Source organism: Botryllus schlosseri, chromosome 9, assembly GCF_051294905.1.
Source record: "Botryllus schlosseri isolate E-star chromosome 9, Bs_hap1, whole genome shotgun sequence".
Taxonomy (NCBI): Eukaryota; Metazoa; Chordata; class Ascidiacea; order Stolidobranchia; family Styelidae; genus Botryllus; species Botryllus schlosseri.
This window is the reverse complement of record NC_137244.1, coordinates 1,501,193-1,522,166: the sequence shown is the minus strand read 5'-3', so window position 1 is coordinate 1,522,166 and position 20,974 is coordinate 1,501,193. Positions and strand designations below refer to the sequence as shown.

The 20,974-nt window shown below is 39.9% G+C and overlaps 3 protein-coding genes and 1 long non-coding RNA gene across 5 annotated transcripts in view; 2 read left to right on the top strand and 2 right to left on the bottom strand.

The window, feature by feature from the left end:
• The window catches only part of LOC145447021 (uncharacterized), a 238,583-nt gene that overhangs the window by 56,517 nt on the left and 161,092 nt on the right, over nucleotides 1–20,974 (bottom strand). The window lies entirely within an intron of this gene.
• LOC145447004 (uncharacterized) overlaps nucleotides 1–20,974 on the bottom strand; it is a 99,382-nt gene that overhangs the window by 32,207 nt on the left and 46,201 nt on the right. The window lies entirely within an intron of this gene.
• LOC145446996 (uncharacterized) lies at nucleotides 759–19,975 on the top strand. The gene is made up of 11 exons (XM_080325416.1): nucleotides 759–1,100; nucleotides 1,159–1,523; nucleotides 7,327–7,470; nucleotides 12,069–12,541; nucleotides 13,381–13,518; nucleotides 14,500–14,628; nucleotides 15,796–15,889; nucleotides 15,951–16,071; nucleotides 17,888–18,095; nucleotides 18,625–18,736; nucleotides 19,631–19,975. Exons 1-11 carry the CDS (start codon nucleotides 829–831, stop codon nucleotides 19,825–19,827), a joined length of 2,253 nt encoding a protein of 750 aa, XP_080181542.1. The 5' UTR covers nucleotides 759–828; the 3' UTR covers nucleotides 19,828–19,975.
• On the top strand, nucleotides 9,712–11,441 carry LOC145447038 (uncharacterized). Its single transcript, XR_013917420.1, has 2 exons — nucleotides 9,712–10,752; nucleotides 11,233–11,441. It is a non-coding gene; the product is annotated as an uncharacterized LOC145447038 (long non-coding RNA).

The following is a 20,974-nucleotide window of genomic DNA, read 5'->3' as shown; positions in this document are numbered from 1 at the left end:
AAATTGACCCATAGTTGCTCACAGTCTCGATACGCAAGATTATAGGCTGTTAGCACAGTGAATCGCAGATTAGATTTGATATAGAGGCCTACCCCGCCCGCATTGGAACGGGTCGGTGAGTGCAGGAACGTATATCCATCCAATGCTATATTAGAAGTCGGATCAGATTTGAGTTTGGTCTCAGAAATAGCGATGAGAGTAGGCATACTATTCAGCGACGTTATAATTTCAGAAAGATCATCATGGTTCTTCTGGACGGATCTCATATTAAAATGAGATATTGTGAATCGATCTGGGTTGGAGGATCCCGATAAGATATCAGTCAATTTATCTAGGCAAACATATTCACATTTCTTGACATTGTTAAACGGCGAACATGAGTGGACAGTTGACGGGGAGACATATTCCTGCAGCTATGGCACTTTGACTGGGGATCAGTGCCTAAGAACTAGATGGTTGCAATGTGGATCTCCTAGTTTCAAAACATTGAAATCTTTGATAGAAAATAAAAGTTTGATCCGGGATTTGGAGCAGATGACTCCGTTGAAACATACTGGTAATTTTTATGACTCATCACATCTGCACACCAGTTATCGGATCATGGTCAGATCACTACAATGTGTGTTGTACTACAATGTATGTTGCCCGTAACTGCACTAAAGCATTTTCTGTTTTCAAATTCTTTATATCAGACAGTGAATTTATTTTTCAATTTATAGCCACACCGTGGAAAAGTTCTCCTCATAACGCCTGCATTGCTATTATCGCAGGAATTAGATCTGTAAATACATACTTAACCAAACTCTGGAATCTGTGGTCGTGGAAGCGATGGATGCGGGCAAAGGATGTTCAAGAGCGCGATGTTGTAACAGAAACGCGACATGTGGGTATATTTCGCATGTTATACACGTTCCTACACCGCTACTCACGATAATATGCGAACAATGCCAGCCCCCTTGCCAAAATTGCAACGCAACTAGACCGCAATCCACCATGCTTAACGCTAACGCTGGCAGATGTGACTGTTGTTGTCAAAGGGGAGTTACAGATGTTAGCGAGGAAGGATGTTCCTGCCGAAATGTGACACGCGCTGTAGACGAGTGAGTGTGATTTGCACCCGTCCAACAGCACCGTGTAATGCAACTATACCTATTTTAGAAACGGTAAAGTATGGACCATCCACAGTACTGCAGAGGTCAACTGTAACTGTAAATGCACTGGTGGCAATATCAAGCCGGACGAGATATTCCACAAACCGTGTGTGTGCGAAGGAAGCGGACATATGATAAGACTATCATTGCCAAGAATCGCGGTACAGTGTCCAGTCAATGCCCATTGCCTGTGCGCGCAAGGAGGGAGCGGTGGTAAAACATGCCAGTGTAAACGGAGTTGTGGAAATAACAGCCGCCGTGCGGCCAATTGCGATTGCTCCGACGGCGAAATCAACTCGGACGCGCAGCGCAGACCTTCAGCCGACAGCGGGAGAATAACATGGTCTGATAGCGGGGAGAGCATATTCTCTGGTAATGAGTTCCTATTTACAAACGAGTTCACGGGCATTTTAAGTAATGTCGGATCGATGCGACACCACCTCAACTGACTGACAGCTCCTTTGATTGATAGAATTCTGAAGAGCTTCTTGGAGGCACAGAACGTCAATATACGGTTGAATGATATAGTCATATTGAAATATACCCTAAAATACTAGAGGAGGATAGGAAAGAAAATTGTATATCAACGATATGCACTGTTCTTTCCAATTCTCTACTAGTTGGTGATAATTACCCCCGACGAGTGTCAGCCGAAAATATTCGGGTTCATTTCAATATGAATATATCATTCATTTGTATATTGATCGAATTCTAGATTTTGGAGCGACACGTTATTAAAATCGCGTTTTAATTGAGTGCAAGCTCATTTGAGTGTCAGAAATGACGCTGTTTCGAGCGACACATAGGTACGTTTTATTTGAATCAATCGACTCTAGCTGCTAGCCCTGAAACTCGATCATTAATCCTAACCGATCATAGACTTACCTACACTTCAATTATATGCGTCACTTAAATGAAAATCATCGTCAAGGATTGGATGACACAAGACCAAGCCTTTATCACAGTAGATTGTAAGACAGCATTGTAGGCAAAATGAAATTAGCTATTTTAGTGCATGATTTGAGCTGGGACACAGATAAATTCGTCAACTACGTGTCGTTCGACCAGACCCGACACTTAAAGGGGCACTGCACTCAAAAAATGATGTGGTCTCAAATTGAAGGGCAGAACGAAAAAAAAATTTTGGCCGCAGCCGTTTTCTTCAGAACGCCACCGTAATGGAGCTGCAATTTATTGAAATTCCCAGAGTTGCACCCGGCTGCAGCTGTCGCGGCTCCGGGTAATTTCTTAACCCGTTACATGGCACGATGACTTCATCGTCGCACTTGCTCGACGCGATTACGCAGTCACGCAGAGGACGAACTTCAGATAGTTGTCAGCCGATGTTCTGAAGCAAATATGTCTTAAACGCCAAGGTGGTGTAGATACGGCGTTCCACGGACGATATTCAGTCACTAGATTTTTCTCGTAATCGGGCCTAGTGTATTCTATTTCTTGAGGGCAGGAATAGATCATGTCCTATTCTTATGTTATGTATAAAACATTTCCATCACCAATCAGTGTGCCCCCTGAACATTTCAAAATTCAGAGCGGTCATAATTGATTTCGCATTCAGGCTGGAGATGTAAGATGAGGGTTTGAGAGTATCTTAAAATTATGGCTTGGGGATTAGTAAGATTACAATATAATGAATATATATGTTTTAGGGTCAGCTGCGGAGTTGTGGGTTCAGGTTAGGTTTGCGTACCGTTGGATTTTGGTTAGGGATGATGAATTTTCCTACAGTACCCGAACCACCAATTTTGAATGTCATGAATTTTGTCATGTTCATGGGGAACCCTGACTGGTGGTATTCGTGTTGTGGATAAGAAATTACTGTTACCCTGAAAAACGGCTAGCATAAAGTGCTTTTCAACCTGTGTGACGGTTCGTACTTGTGCGAACGTCCTCCTTTCCCGAATCCAAAATATGATAACCCTACCTTGTAGGAAATAGTGTGTGATGCCAGTGTTGATTTGAATGCAAAGTATTGGAATTTCGGCACACATTCATATAGCGTTGACATAATACGTCGATTTAGTGGAAAAGTGATATTGTTGCGAGTGAATATTGTTCATGGGTTCGCCGTTTAAGCTTCGAAAGAAATCACTCCACGATACCCGCGGAAAAAGCAACGAAGACCTTGAGAAAAGCGGAAGTGCGATATCTGATTTTTCTACTGCAGTGATTTTAGTATTCGATTAATCAGCAATACGATACACTAAATGTGAAATAATGATGCTCTGTACCTACAGGAAGGTTTACAAATACAAAAAGTGATAAGCTTTTCATTTTCTTTTTGTGTAATAAATTCCAGCTGGCTGGTGCGAATTAAATTGTTTTTTTTTTAAAAAGTACGAATGGAGCTCAAAAAGGTTGAAAAGCACTTGTCTACGGTATTGTCTTGCTCTACTCAGAGTCTTCGTAATAGTGTATAGAATATACATTGACATTATAGCAAGCTGCAATGACATGGAGAAGTTGTGCCGCTACATCGTGTGATGTCAAAAGGAATGACGAATCGCATACTCCTCATAAAACTCCTTCTGAAATTGTACTAGACGACAGTGGTTTAGTGCCATAGGAGTGCTCCAGCAGTGTTGCAATGGAAAAAGTTGGTATGGAGCGTGCCTTGGATGCATTACTTGCTCAAGGTTTGTCGATTGAAACCGTAGTGACTGACCGGGCACCAAGCATCAGGAAATTGTTGAAGGATAAATATACATCAATCAATCCATCAATCAATCACCAGTTTGATATGTGGCATGTCTGCAAAGGTAACTGAATACTGTTATTATTTGAATCTTCTTTTGCCTTACTAACCATTTCTCAGGACTGAAAAAAAAAGTTGGTGTCTCTGGGTAAGAAGAAAGGTATGGGAAGACTTACTACTATGGACAAGAAGCATCACTAATCACTTTTGGTGGTGCTGTCAGTATTGTGGTCAAGATAGCAGTGTAAGTCTACATATCAACTATGTCTGACATCACATATTAGGAGCTTTTTATATAACAATATGCAATTGCAGGTGCTAAAAAGAAGATGGTTATCTCTTCTGCATCACCGGCGAACATGAGTGGACAGTTGACGGGGAGACATATTCCTGCAGCTATGGCACTTTGACTGGGGATCAGTGCCTAAGAACTAGATGGTTGCAATGTGGATCTCCTAGTTTCAAAACATTGAAATCTTTGATAGAAAATAAAAGTTTGATCCGGGATTTGGAGCAGATGACTCCGTTGAAACATACTGGTAATTTTTATGACTCATCACATCTGCACACCAGTTATCGGATCATGGTCAGATCACTACAATTCACGCCTTCCTTTTTTAGGATCAGGTCAGCAAAAGAGTGGATCTTGAAAAACATGTATGAAAAGAAGACGAACCACTATGCGAGAGAGCTTTTGAGGCGAACTACTGAGAATCGCACTGGCATCAACTTTCCCAGTAACATTTCAAGAAGTGTGCATTGCACCAGAACCAGCCCCCTCTAGAGAGGAATTACTTTCAAAACGTCGTTCTAGAACGTGACTTACTTACAATACATCCCTATCTTCGAGTTGAATGGCATGTGGTGCAGTGCTGCGTAGCTTACTAGCTCAATTTCATTCTCCCACACTGCCTGACTGCCCCGTTGTAAAGTGGGCTATATATAGTCATCGGACGTTTCTTTTTTATTATTTATTTTAATAAATAACGAGTAAGCAAAGTAGTGATGTATCAGGCAAAGCAGCCATTCGTGGAATATAGAATGCAAACAGTTCCAGTTCACTGTCTAATAATACAGTAACAGAACTGATTTCGACTTAGTAGCCGCAGTGTTATCAACTTATCAATCACAGTTCGTTTTCTATCGGCCATTTGAAACCGACATACAGTCCATCCTGTTTTTGCTACCCAAAACGTCGCCATCAATAAGACACCAAGCGATATTGTCTGCAATTGGAAAATATCAAAGTATATTGTCAGCAATAAAAAAAAAAATGCTGATCAAAGTAATAGCAGCATATATATATGACGGAGAGTATAATGCTCCCAATTTATAAAGTGTAGGCATTTATATAAAAGCATGCGAGAAAAGGTAAAGAATGCAGGAAATTGCCGTTCATATCCAGGAACCATGTCATAAGTCCCAAGACCCTGTCGCTTACATATAGGTCCAATACTAAACAACACAAAATGTTCTAGGACCCACTTGTTAGAAAGACTTATGCCAGGACCATGTGGTTGATTGTTATGTAGGAGAAAATCGTCATTTTCTGCAGTACATCTTGAAAATGACAGCTGTATCTGCATCAATATACAACTGTAACGGCATCTCAGTATCATTCAACTGGCAAATACTATAGAGTCATGACAAGCTCCAGACACAAATCCTCCTGACCTGACACCGTACGTTGAGCGCCGCCTTGCTGTGCAAGACATGAGTCCTTCATAACATCGACTGACAACTATCTAAAGTTCGTCCTCGTAATCGCGTCGAGCAAGTCATCGTGCCATGTAACGGGTTCAGAAATTACCCGGAGCCGCGACAGCTGCAGCCGGGTGCAACTCTGGGAATTTCAATAAATTGCAGCTCCATTACGGTGGCGTTCTGAAGAAAACGGCTGCGGCCAAAATTTTTATTTCGTTTTGCCCTTCAATTTGAGACCACATCATTTTTTGAGTGCAGTGCCCCTTTAATAAATACCTATATCTAATCATTGCGAAATACCTGGGTATCTATTTGATTGATATAGTTTGTAGGGATGGTGTGAACCTCTGAAAGGTTCAGGTTCGTGTGAACGCGAACCTTTTTCAAAGGTTCTGTGTGAACACGAACGTGAACCTCGTGACGTCACGTGAAGTCATATTGCTAATTCCAACCCTATCTTCCAATGAAGTGATAGCCTATATTAATGTACACGATACCTAGCGAAGTCTCGGTCCACATAATGCCACAATGCTGAAGTACATATCGGCGTTTTAAACGTCGCTAAATGTATCAACAGCGGTAAAATCAATACATTCCGTCGCTTTGCCAACAATTTCGACGAGGACTTACCAAGGTATATAAGCTTACGCCTTAACGGTCTTAGCCAAACCGGACAATGTGTTCGGAGTCTGAGTATTGTTACATTGATATTGAGCAGAGTGTACAACGGGTTTCAATACTCGCTACCGATACCACAAACAACAACAAGTTATGCAGCAGTAGCAAGCACCTTAATCGCACGGATTTGGTTTTAATGATACAGTAAAGATATGAAGTCATGATTGACCTCGTACGCCCGTTCGATTTTTTACATCAGAAGACGATATCAATGTCATTGATTGGTTGTATAAGCATCATTCGCTGACTACGTATATCGCTCGTGATGTTGTGTGATTGCGGGTCAAGCTCACAGCAGATAGTCACTAAATATTCACAAACGGAAAGCTGGTTATTCCGAGAAAATTTTTACAACAATGCAACTAAAACTTTTAAGGTTGTCAAGGTGCATGGTGCATGCTCGTTAAGCGTTGATTTTTTATGCTGCCAGCATCATGCATGGAGTGGCCCGCAGTTGAAATGCAATAAATTTGGGCCAAAGATCTTATAATGGAGTGAAAAATACCATTTACCAAAAGGTTCAGTGCAGAACCTACCAAGGTTCTGTTGCGAACACGAACCTCTAAATTTCCGAGGTTCACACACAGAACGCGAACGTGAACCTCACGTTCACACCATCCCTAATAGTTTGCCACGTAGTTTCGACTATTCCTCACATTCTCATGAATATTCACTGTATCGCATTGTGTCATGGCTATAGTATTGTATATCTATGTCTTAGTTTTGATCTGAGAGGATCTTGATGTTGGTTTGGCAAACTGATCAAAACTTAAGAGCACCAGCAAAACGCTATCTGTGGCTGATATCCTCACAGCAAGGCCCTATACTGCTACGAGATGGTTGTTCGTACGGATACGTTGCCAAACGGTGTGCCACTGTGCACCAGCACCCGACTATCGATGTCGACATGATATGATATTTCCCTGCTCTGAAAGGCTGCGATGTAGAACTAACGGCCTTTATCCCAAGACATTGGCGAGTCCATGCGAAATGTTTGATCTTTTCGGTCAGTGAAATGTATGGTGATTCATTTCCGGATATTTGTCGTAAAACCCTTCTCACTAATGCGCTTCTTCACAGAACATCAAACGTTCGACACCATGCAACGGTTGAGTAAGCTGAGTGTTCAATCCGCACCGATAAGTATGCCATCCCACAGTTGGAATCGTAGCCGTATTGAGAACGAATTATCTCACAACGCAGAAAGCTACCAGCATATCCAAGGTACGGTATATAGTCTACAGCAGGGGCCCTGTTCGTGAAAAGAGTGTCTATTGACACCCAACAGGAGGTCCAAGACAACAGAACCTCACTCATAATTATATCGTGGTATTAATCCTCCGCGCCTCTGTGCATACCTTCCGATGTCCCTAGGTGCAAGCATCATTTGAAATAGAATGTTGTGTTTGATTTATACCGTGGTGCAAGTCTGAGGTAATAGTGTCTGAGGTAATAGTGTAACCTTTTTTTACACCATGACCCCGTTCGAAAAATTTGAAATATCAATGACCCCGCAATTTTGTACGAAGTTTGGAAAACTTAAACGCTACTTTAATTTGAAAAACTGGTTTATACAGCAACCGGTACTGGCTAATTCCATTATAATTTAGCAAGGGCTGTAATGCATACGCTCAGAATTGTACAATATTTACAAATGTTGTTCTTTTATGAATTCTAAGTGGATTACAAAAAACATAATTGAAAAATTTCCAACGGCTTAAAAGATAATGCGATTCAAAACTCTCTTGTCACTAGGTGGCGCTGCATGCAAAATTCTTTACAATCGATATTTTTTGCTTAAATTGATGGTGGAGAACCAATTAAAATGTCTACTTATACAATGCTGGGGCCAAGGAATTGGAAAAAATCAACGTTTTTGCTCTCAACACAATGAAAAAAAGCTACGGACAAAATAAAATTGGGGGGGCCCGGACTTGAAAATCCGTGTGGTGTTCAGTTTCTACAAAAAAAAATGTTGCAAAATGTACTTTGAAGCAGTATGGTTAATATAAAATTGGATTTTCGAAGTGCAGCTGCAGTCTACTCCTTCATGAAATCTCAAAAAATATGGTCTTTTATATTATTTATGGCTTAAAATAGTATTTACGGTGAACAGCTGGTCTCTGCTGCTCACCGTAAATACTATTTTTAGCAATCAACAATTGCAAAAAATAAATTTTTTGGAGATTTTATGAAGGAATAGATTGCACTTCGAAAATCCAATTTTATATTAACCATACTGCTTCAAAGTACATTTTGCAACAATTTTTTTTGTAGAAACTGAACACCATATGGATTTTCAAGTCCGGGCCCCCCCAATTTTATTTCGTCCGTAACTTATTTTTCATTGAGTTAAGAGCAAAAAAGTTGATTTTTTCCATTTCTTTGGCCCCAAAATTGTATAATTAGACATTTTAATTGGTTCTCCACCAACACTTTAAGCAAAAAATATCGATTTTGAAGATTTTTGCATTCAGCGCCACCTAGTGACAAGATAATTTAGAATCGAATTATCTTTTGAACCGTTGGAAATTTTTCAATTTTGTTTTTTGTAATCCACTTAGCATTCATAAATGAACAACATTTGTAAATATTGGACAATTCTGACGGCATGCATTACAAATGTCAAAAAATTTGCTAAATTATAATGGAATGAGTCTACTTAGAATGCTATAATGATATAAATACTAACTATAAACATGATAGTTTACAGGGCAGGGCATTTGCGCAAATTTTAAAACAAAAATATTAATACATCTAAAATTCAAAGTCAATAATATTTTTAATTAATGTAAATTTTTGTTTTGTTTTAATGTGGTTTGCAGTTGAGTAAACTAAAAAATTCATACCATCCTGAAAAGAGATCATGGCCCCCTAGGCAGACTTGGACAACTAGATAATGCGTCTGCTTATGGTAATGAACTTTTTACAAATAAGACTAGAATTAGAATTATAACTGCGCAGTTGTTTCCGAATTATAAAAGAATTAGATTATAGCTACACAGTTTGTTTTTTAAATTGAGCTAGAATTGGCATTTTAGCTACACATTTTTTCGGAATTAAATAACAATTACATTAAAGCTACCGAGCTTCTTTACCAAATTATATCAGAATTGGAATTACATAAATCGCGACAACTAAGGCATTGAATGAAGTTCTGTTCATATGAAATAAGAAATCATTCTCACGGGCATGAGAATAGCAAATATACATGCAGAAAACTTTCGTTTCGCACTATACAATTCTCTTGTAGATTTTGCATGTAAACCAGAAATAGACTGGATTTATAAACAAAGCATAAAAACAATTTAAAGTTTAGAATGGAATTAAATTCCCGCATTTCACTCTTAGGAGGTGGCGAGGTAGCGCAGTGGTATAATCCGCGGCTGCAACACCAATGGGTGCGGGTTCGAGTCCGACCGAGGTCGACTTCCGAATTCCTATACCTAAGTGTTGGAGGTTTACCTACACTGTAAAAAATCTGGTAGATTTACTGGGAAATCTCTGTAAATTTTACAACGAATTACCGGTCGCAGCCAATAACTGAACGTAGCTTGTATGTTTACATTTTGATATGTAATATTACCTTAATTTAGCTGTGAAGTCAAGTTACCAGAATTTCTTCGCAAAATTACTGACAGTTACTCGTTACTGCAGTTTACCAGGCTATTGGCAAAATTGATTAGCTTCAAAATCGCTGCAGCCAATGTATATGGGGAACTGAATGTTACTGATATATCATTCTCGTGGTGATTTGTCCTGATTCAACCTCGTTCGCGAAACTGGGGTCTGTCATACGGAAATTGGTGGCCCTAGTACCAATTTCAGTATAGTATATAGTAGGGTACAAGATACAACTGGCAATAGTAGCTAATGTGGTTTTACACCATGGCCATTATATTATGTTATAATGCTATGGCTATACGGCCGGTGTCGCCGGTTACATTCGTCGTCACGGATAGAACTGATAAGTTAGAAAATCAGTTTAGGATGTATAACATTGTTTGGGAAACTAGAAATATCAGCACCGCATGCTCAGTTGATCATTTGTTAATGGCGGACAAGGCGACCAGTAATAGGTTACATCAGGTTACCGTTACGCGTTACTGGGTTTCTGAGATTCGTTGTAAACAACCAACGCACAACTGTGACATCACAAGAAGCGTCTGGTTAAGTAAGTACAGTAAGTAGTGAACAACACTTGGAATAAATATCAATTTACACGAGATTAGATGAAAAAGAAAGGGACTATATGTAATAATAAATGTTTCTATATGGAAAACACGACCTAGATCAAACATTATAACGTGGCCAGTAAATATTATTGGTGGCATATGTGAGCGGATGAATATATCACTTATTTCGAAATCGCCTTGAGTGTCGTCTGGCCAGTGGCCGTTATTGAGATTTGAGCAAAGGATGAAGCGAAGCTTGTTGTGCTTGAAGAAAGTGGACACGATCGTTGAAGATTGCTAGGAATGCTGAATGGGGTACGCATCGTAAAAGGTACAGTACTACATAGCATTTGTTACCGTGAATATCTACGACTGTGCACACCACCGGGATGACTTTGATTTGATGATTGAAATATTTCATTCGCCGCATTTTCTGTTCTATTTTGGGATATTAGTCGACTTATATAGTGACCTGTGCCACCACATACTCCGCCGCGGAGGAGTTGAAACTGCTGGTTTCTTACTGTCATTTTCGGGCCATACCATAGAGATGTTTTCATTCACTGCTGGATTTGTTTGGCACACACGCTACCTCAAATGAGGAACCTTTTGCTTCAATACATTAGATAAAGTATGTCTTGAATCTCTGCTATATCATGTAAAATGCGGAGCCGTCATCACACAATGTACCAGTACCGGTACTTCGAAGCATGTTATATTTTTGTTAGCCCATTTGTCTTAGTCTTTTTAACGTCATGTCTAGGTTAGCAACTTTGCTTAATATAGCGACTTATGCATGAATTCTTTTCAGTGGAACTGCATGTTACACAGAAGGAATGAGGACGAGAAAAAGAAACAACTGGAAGTTTGGCCGGTGGTGGAATTAATTCACCTTCTCTTGAGACCACTCGTGTTACTGCATGTCTCCCAAAGAAGAATTAGACCTCCAGCAGCAATACTTTTCCATCGATAACCATTTCATCGTGAATCATGAATGAATATACAGTTTGTACCAATGTCGTTTTGGGAGTGTGAAGAAACTTTTCCGATATTTTAGCATCGCGTTTCTTTGCGATAGGTATGGATGTACGCGAATTTACAAGCTGGTATGTAGTCCAGATTTACACGGACAGCATGTAGGTAGGTAGGCGGTAAAATTACAGTCTCAGTCGTAAATGTACAGGAGAACATGTAGATTGGATATACCGCGGGAGACTGTAACATTACAGTCTGGCGTGTAAAGTCAGATTACCAGACGAATGTAAGTTAAATTTACGTTGACTAACGGTAATGTAATATTACAACGAAATGTCTGGCTACCGTGCTTCCAAACATTTCGCGGTAAATCGAGGTTTTTATTTTTTACAGTGTAGGCTCCTCCTCGCCACCTCATCCGCGTCAGCGGTGTCTTACAAAAGCCTAGAGGTGGGCCGTGCTATAAGTCGGCAGTTACGGAAAATACGAAGAATATCGGCCTGGTGTAAATGACCACAGTAGTCGACAAACACCATGAATACCCCAAAACAAACTCTTGGACGACTAAACCTGGCTGCAGTCCGGCTCATGGCCCACTAGGATAGGAGCCCCCGGTCTACAACTGCAACGTAATTTTGTAACATGTAAACGCAATCGTGTGTAACTTATCAGATGCGGAAATGGAAGAGTTTTCAGAGGATCGAACTCTTTTGCAAGGCGACTCGGAATTAGCGCGATATCTTCCTGACGATCAAGAGTCGTGTGAAGATATTTCGAAGCCGTCATACCCCAGCGATAATGACTTGTCATCCGACGTGTTTTTGTCGCCTCGCGACGAAAGCGGTTTGTATTTCGCGTGTAGCACGGAAAATCTATCGGCACAAGAGGAAAAGGGAGAGAACGATCAAGTCGGAGAGCTACGCAACGTGACGAGGAGGTCTTCAAGCGAGTCGACGCTTCGAAACGCGGGTAAAGCGCGATCCGTGCAACACAAAAGAAAACTGGATTCCTTGAAAGAACTCAATATGACATCGCTCGGGACCGCAACCCCTAGACCGCGAAGTAAATCCCTTTACACCATAACTGACATACCTCACGTTGTCACACCGGCGAACAGAGCACATTCTGCCAAAGTCAGAAGCAAGGTAGAATTACCCTTTTCGATCCTTTAAGCTCTGGTGTTGGATCTGAGAGGGACACTGTCTCTACATATGATGTGATCTCATATTAAAGATCAGCTACCATTCTTCTCAGAAGGCCAACGTATTCTCGCACAGGTCCAAGATTTGCACTAGTGTTACATTCCACTTTAGCTTATCCTTTTATAACCTTTTGCAAAATCACCTTGGTAAGTAAGGATCACTTTTTCATAGTATCGGATGACAACTATCTCTAATTCGCTGCTTGATCGCGTCGAGAAGGGTTAGCGATGAGCTACTGGAATGTAACACTGATCTAAATCCTTACCTGTAGTTTCAATGCGGATGGCTTCATGAGGAAAATGGTGACTGCCAAATTTTTTCTCAACTTCTATCGATAATATGAGACCACAACATATTTAGAGAGCACTGCTGTTTTAAAAATAGAATGCTAACAAGGAAACGTGCCGACTGCAACCTTGCTAAGCACGAGCCGCCAATCTTGGGTACCATCTATGGGTAACCGTCTATCCGATTTATCTGTCACAACTCAAACGGTATTTTGCGACTTGTCAAGTTTTATTTCGATGATTCAGTTTGAGGGTAGTTTTTTTTAGTAATTGTCTTCTTTAAGTACTTATAACAATTGTAGTGTGGTAGTAAAATTCGCGATTCGCTCATGGCGGCAGAAAGATTGTAACATCTGACCCGTATATATACGATAATAAATGAAGACTATAATATATATGGGAATTCCATGCAGCTGTCCCAACCCGGACTGATAAGAATATGTAAGACGTAGCCTGAGAGACATTGGCTCATTTCACATTCTCATTTCATTTTAGCAGCCACCGACCGACTTTACCAAATGGCGAGCCGTGACAAGCACGTGGAACATCGGCAATGATTTGACCCGTCCGTATTCGGTTGTGCCTCTGCCATTAATAGAGGCCGTTGCTGTAACGGACAAGCGTAAATATAAGGTAGGATTTTGATTTAACATCAACGGTATCGCTTTAGAATTTATCAAACTTGGACTCGATAATTCTTGTTTCCGGATAGCACTAATTAGAGCGAAGTGCCGGTAATCTAATTTGAATCTAATTTGTGAAATGCTCTGATGCTCTTATTTTAATTCCTATCTACTTTCTGTTTTTTTTTCTTCTGAAAATCCTAGGAGAACTGTATAGTGCGAAAAGAGTCAAGTTTGGTGTACAGACATTTGACACTCACATGCTTATGACAATCAGCTCTGATTTGATATCAAATTTACTCGATCTTTGTTGTATGTCTCTCTGACTCGAAATTTAATCGAACTAAAAGGTTTTAGCGGATTCAGTAATTGTAACATAATTTTGGCCTCCTCGCCACCTCATCCGCGTCAGCGGTGTCTTACAAAACCCTAGAGGTGGGCCGTGCTATAAGTCGGCAGTTACGGAAATTAAGAAGAATATCGGCCTGGTGTAAATGACCATAGTAGTCGACAAACACCATGAATACCCCAAAAACAAACATAATTTTTGAGATGCAGAAAATGTTCCTAGTTGTTCGACTCTTGAATTTATGACTAAAAAATCTTTACAACTCTTATCATTGAAATTCTAATACACATACAATGTTTGATCTAATCAATAAAACGGACACATGTATATCGCCCAGACTCGGAAGACTAGACAATTCTTAGCGTTTCCAAATTAGATTAGAATTCGAATTATAGCTACACACTCTTTTCCAAATTGCACTGAAATTCGAATTATAACTACACCACTTTTCCGAATTAGATTAGAATTAGAATTGTCGCTGCAGTTTTGTTTTCAAAATTGTATTAGAAATAGAATTACTGAATTTCGAAAACTGAAGTATTGAAGTAGTTTTAGTTCATGGTCGTCTTCCATTTCGCGGTTAGCGCGTTGTATTAATCGGTTTTCAGTTTCAGGTGTTCACGACTTACATTTCTTTCACAGCAAATGAAGATTTACAGTCTCGATGGAAGGAAAGTAGTCGCTGTTATTACCCCAAATTTTCCTAAGAGCGGCAGAGGCATAACAAAGGAAAACTGCGGAAGCAAACTGGTGGCGTGCCATCTACACGAGGTAAAATCGCAACGTTTGTTGAACCAATGGTTTATATAAAAATGTAGACAGTCATCAAGACAAACAAATTATACGACACTCTGCATCAACGTGCCTGAGCGTGAGAAAGAGCGTGGCTGTATAATGTCAATGAACTCTACCCGATGGATAATGTACATCAGGGTTACCCACAGGCTGTGTCCATGTTACAAGGTTCCGGGTCACATTAACTTTTATAGTTTTGACTCAAGTCAAGTCGATTCAATTTCAATTCGCGACCGAGTCAAGTCCGAGTCAAAGTCAGGGAACAACGTTTCGAGTCCGAGTCGTAGTGTTCACTGTTCACAATCGAGTTGACGTCAACTCACTTCTGATTTTATTTGTTGTATTCATGATGTTTGCCGACTACTATGGTCATTGGTCATTTACAATAGCCAAATTCTCTTCATTTTCTTCTTTATTCTGTAGCTGTCGACTTGTAGCACGGCCCACTTCTGGGCTTTTATAAGATACCGCTGCGGATTATACCACTACGCTATCTCGCCACACTCACTCACTTCCGTGAAACTTTTGGGTCATAATATACTCATTTTTTTATGATTCTTAACATGTTTGGGCTCATTTCTCAATTATAGGCCCAGATACACGAGATCTAGTCACATGGCTTAGTCGAGTCATGCGCAATGTCTCCAGTACCCGAATTGAGTCAAGTCGACTCAATTCATTTTCCAATTTGAAGAAAATGACTCGAGTCAACGATAGATTGCGACTTTAGTCCGGCCCGACGAAAACGATGCATAACAGATTTGGCTCAATCCCAACCCATTGAAGGCATTGGATCAGAAAATGTTGGATTTAAAAACGGGTTAGAAATGAGCCGGATTTGTTATGCATGAATAATTCCCAGTGGTAGGCTAAAAAAAATTAAAAATCATAATAAATTCAATATTTTTTAAATCTTATAGCTCCGTTCCTACTGGTTGGAAATCAGCCAAATTCGATGCACTTCGTTTTGCTGAGGCAGTCTAACAATTCTATCAAATAGTCAGTGAAATTAAAATCACTTAATGCGTTTTGAACCAATGTATTAGAATCAAGTTCCAGTTCATGATGCGCCGGTGTGCGCCGAGAATGCAATATGAAAATAAATATGGGAATACTTTAAATCTGAAATTATTGAATATACAGGTTAAGACATACGACTTGAAAGGAGTACTGCAAAGCAGCTACCGGCACGTAAATCCAAAAGGCATCTGCTGGGGAATAGCGTGCGACAACGACGGTAAAACGCCAAATCATTCCAATATCGGGAGTTATTGGCTTATTCATATGTTTATATTCAGGAAACCATGTTATAACTGATCCGAAAAGCGGGTGCCTCTTCGTAATGATGAAGGGAAAGCCAAGGCTACTAATCGGAGGGTCGAATGACCTTAAAGATGATATATTAGGACATTCAAAATGGTAAATGCGAGTGGCTTGCTATGAATGAGAAAACTGTGGACAGATAACATATTTACGACGATAGACATACTAATCAATCAATCAATCAATCAGCTTTATTTATATTTTCATCGATTCAAAACATCACAAGACTGCGATACAATGAAAAGATAGAAAGGTGTCGAAACAACCTGGAGTAGCCTTTAAGATCAGACACCCACCTTAGCCTAGGCGAAGTAAATAAGAGGCGTGCTTGGCAGTCAGACTTGCGCAACTAGATAATTCTAGTTGTTTAATTAGACGAAATAGAGCGTAATGCCAGTAATCTAATTCTAATCCAATTTTTGAAATGTTTCTATGCTCACATATTAATTCTGATCTAATCTCTGGTTTTCGGAAAATGCTTCGTGAGAACTGTATAGCGCGAAACGCGTCAAGCTTGCTGTACATACATTTGCTATTCTTACGCTTATGAGATGTATTATGCAGTGTTAGGATGACTCGAGTCGTGACTTGACTCGAGTCAGACTCGAGTCACCTTTTTAGTATGACTTGACTTGAGTCACTTTGCAAAAATGACTTGATTTGACTTGACTCGACGTCTCAGAAACGCGGATTGACTCAAAAATTTACGAGTCAATTTCAAGTCATCAAGTAATCGATGTCGACTAAATCGCTGTATCTTGTACAAGTTCGGATTGTTAACGATACGCTGTTGTGAACTGTGAGTGAGTGTGAGAGCAACCAATCACTCAATGATTGTGCGTTTTACCGAGCCTCCATTGTTTATGTCAGAAATACATTGATCGCAAAGGCAGTGATCGGAGCTTACGTTGTCGTAAGCTAGTAATAACGTAATATATAAGCAATGCATCTATGCTCTATAAACTGGTCACCGTGCCCAGTGCTCACCTTAACCAACCCTCTTGTATGATTTAAATCTAACGAATATCGTCCATACGTCTATATTTGCATATCGCGAACATGAAGATGAGTAAGGTATTGCACCTTATCATTTTTTAAACTTTCTGAGATTTCGTATGTTATGCTGTAATTTGGCTGATAATTGAAGACTGGGGCCATACCGCTACTTACGCATGAGTGAGCGATACAGGGCCTTTTCGCGTGTATAATCAACTCTTTTTTTGTTCCTTGATTCAGAATATATGGGGACGCAATCTGTATTTAAAACAGTTAGCAAAATGTATGACTTTGAATCATGTCTCGTACCTTGAAAATTCAACTTAACTCGACTCGTGATTTGACTCGTGACTTGACTCGACTTGACTCGAGTCACCTCCAAAAATAGAGTGACTTGACTTGACTCGAGTCAAAATGTGCAATGACTCGAGATGACTCGTGACTCGAAGGTAGTGACTTAATCCCAACACTGGCATTATGAGTTGATATGATCTGAATTCAAGTTTCGTTGCTCTATTTCTATTAATTATCTAATATGTGAAATGTTCTCACGTTCTTATATTAATTCTAATCTTATTTCTGGTTTTCCTGAAAATGCTACAGGAGAACTGATGACTGCGAAACAAGACAAGTTCGGTGTATTTGTTATTCTCACTTTTATGAGAATAACTCTGATTTGATATGAACCGAGCTTGATTCAATTTCTAGGTTTTCTAAAATTCATTAATTCTAATTTTAATTTCATTTGGAAATATGTGTAGCTATATTCTTTCGATTCTAATTTCATTTGGAAAAACTGGAAATTTTATATTTGTCCAAATCTGCATGTGATTCGATACATACCCTATCGTCCGTATGAGTAACAATCCATTCGTTATCAAGTCATGTTATGGAACGCTTCTTACTCGATCGACAGGGCTAACAAGAAATTGAAAAAGGAGAAATCGAACAAACATCATAAATCAGCGGAAGATGGATGTCAGCAAACGATGCAAAAAGGATATGTCGATCTAGTTTCCTCGGCATTCTTGAAGAAAACAGGTTTCGGCAATTCCAGGGTTAAAGAGGAGGCCCTTCTTACATTACAATGTCCGAGGCACGTGGCGATTAACAGCAAAAACCAGGTAAGCCACTTCCATCATATAGAACTATAGATCATATTTCAAGAGCTTCTTGGAGGCACAGATATTCAACATACAAATGAATAGTATATAGTATATTCATATTGAAATGAGCCCGAATATTTTCGGCTGACACTTGTCAGGGGTAATCGTCAGGAACTAGTAGAGAATTGGACAGAAACATTGTATATCAACAATCGTATCACATAATATGACGTCACCGGGGCGGAGAGATCGCTTAAGCTCAATGTACTATTTTAGATGGTGCACGAACACCTTCTGTTGGTACAAACTAGGTTGGCGTATTTTGATAAAAGTAGGCTCCAACGCCTCCAAGGCACACAAATGAAAGTGTGAACGGTCTCTCCCAGTCTGTCGTCTCATAAAATTTATCGCACAAACAGGATTATCCAAGATATGTTTGCTCATGCCAGAATTCATGGTTTTTTGGCAGATGCAATATGTAGACCTATATAACTCCTTTTACCTACCTTTGGAGCAATGATCGTTAATTCTGTTCGCTTTAATCTAGATATTGGTGTCAGACACTTTTAACAAACGTGTCATTGCCATGGAAAGGGACGGCACGATCTTATTCACGCTGGGAGAAGGGCAGACGGGCTGCACGCATTGTCGAGAGAAAGGTAAGGATTGGTGTACGCCCGAGTAGCACTGTTACATTGTACTTATATATGGTAGCTTGGATGCCAAGTGACCTTGAGCTCTAACATCAGTTCAAACATAGGTTAACTTCTGGTCTACAATTTCCAAACACTGGTTAAAGTTCACGCATGTTTGTGCAATGTGCCCTCTGCATACTGTCCAAGGTCACTAAGCTAACACGTTCTTCTCAAAGCTAGGAAGTCATATTGAATATTACGCATTCTTCTGTGTTTCTGACATTATTACAATACGATATTCACAGTACACAGTATGAAAGCCAGGTTTGTAACCAAGTCACAAGGTCTCAAGTCACCAGTCAATCTTAAGTTCATGGTTTTGACCCGAGTCAAATCCAAGTCAGGGTGAAAAGGGTCGAGTCGAAGTCATAGTGTTGAGACTCGAGTCCGAGTCCAAGTTATTGTGTTCAAGGTCAGTTTTTAGTTCGAGTCATGTTCAAATCACTTTTTACAGCTCTTTTGGGTGATATCGAATGCCTCGCGTTCGTAATATAGCACTTTTCCTCATTTTCAACATTTTCTGGCCCTATTTCACAAATACCAGTACGGATAGACCAAATATCAAACATGCTGTTACTTACACTATTCTTCTCAGTTACAATGAAATGCCTCCGTCCTACTCTCGAGTCATATCACTTGATCGAGTCGTGCGATTCCAATCCGAGCCAATACACAAATTGATCCAAGTCGAGTTGGGTAATTCCCCATATTCAGGAAAAGGACTCGAGTCAAGTTGACTCACCAAGACATTGGAACTCGAGTCATTACAACCCCGATAAAGACTAAGTCCCAGCTGGGCAGTCATCATATACTGGGTTTGCTCTATGACTTAGCGGATCCGTTTATTGGTTATAATAGGGGAACATGGGCACCGCGACGCAAACAAGATTGCAGTATTTGAATTCGATCCTGAGATCGTTGACGAGTTGTTTGTTGGAGATACGCCGGTGCCAAAAGAAGAAAAAAGCGGTGGCGCAGCGGAAACAAGCGGAATGTCGGCGACAAACTCCAAACCTAAACCGAGTGCAGCCGGAGAGACCAGGTATTTTCAATGAATCTATGTTCGAATTATAGCCTACCTTCCCCAAATACAACACCTCCAAATCGTTGACCCTTCTGGTATAACCGGAAGTAAGAAACGTCGGTAATCAGAAGGAGCAAGGTTCAGCTACGACACGTGATTCAATTCTAAATCGAGTATTATCACCTTCGGGTCGAGTATTCAAGTATTACTCATTATGGCATCATAGCATTATAAATGATGTGGAAAATACAAACATCTATCCCTTCTGCTGTCACAAAAGATCTAATGATTATTTGACATATTCCCGACCATAAACCCTTCCGATTCCGACACTACTAACGTGCGTAGCTTTGTACTGTGTTTCCTATGCTATGATATATGGCCAATCGAGGTTTACAGACTTTCACGGTGGAAAATAGTATCGAAACTGTAATTGCAGTTGATATATTACCTCCTAGTGGCAAGAAGCGTACCATTTCCGTGCTCGAAAAAATCGTTTTCCACTACTCGATTCATATTTGAGTACTCGAATCATTATGCCTATCACGCAAAATAGCGCCATGTTTGCGAAGATTCTTCGACAAAACTGCAAGTGGACCAACTCTATACAAAGTCCCTAATTAGAAATTATTAAGGCCAAAGTAATAAAGAACAATACCTTTATGGCACGGTGATCAACGTATGTCGCAATATAGAAATAGCCTATAGCAGCGCAATAATTGATTGACATAGCACCTTCAATTATAATGCAATCTTTTCTGAAGGGAGCTCTGTACCAGTGTTCTCAACCCCCAGTTCATGACAACTTTCCGCCAAAAATATTTTAATTTTATGGCGACACGTATGAGATTGAAGTGTCCATTACTTCACCAAATTTATCGCGTAATTTAGAACGCTCCCCATTGTGCTGTAGAGTGCATGGTTAGTATTCGATTTATCCTACAGCACAACACTTCAAGTGTTGCACCAACAATTTAAAAGTAGCATACATTACGTTTAAGAACAGTAATATGTGAAATAAAATGATACATCTTAAACGAAATTTGACTAAATTCGACAGTAGGCCTATATACAGTGTGGCGACATTTGTCAGTATAGTAGAATCTAGCAAACACTGAAATCGCATTTATTTCAGAAAACACCCAACAGTTAAAAGCAAGTTGCTGATTGCAGTACTT

Coding starts and splice junctions, on each gene's coding strand:
- LOC145446996 (XM_080325416.1), top strand. CDS start 829: ATGGATGCGGGCAAAGGATGTTCAAGAGCGCGATGTTGTAACAGAAAC. Junction 1,101..1,158: donor GTGACACGCGCTGTAGACGA/GTGAGTGTGATT, acceptor TACCTATTTTAG/AAACGGTAAAGTATGGACCA. Junction 7,471..12,068: donor AAGCTACCAGCATATCCAAG/GTACGGTATATA, acceptor GTAACTTATCAG/ATGCGGAAATGGAAGAGTTT.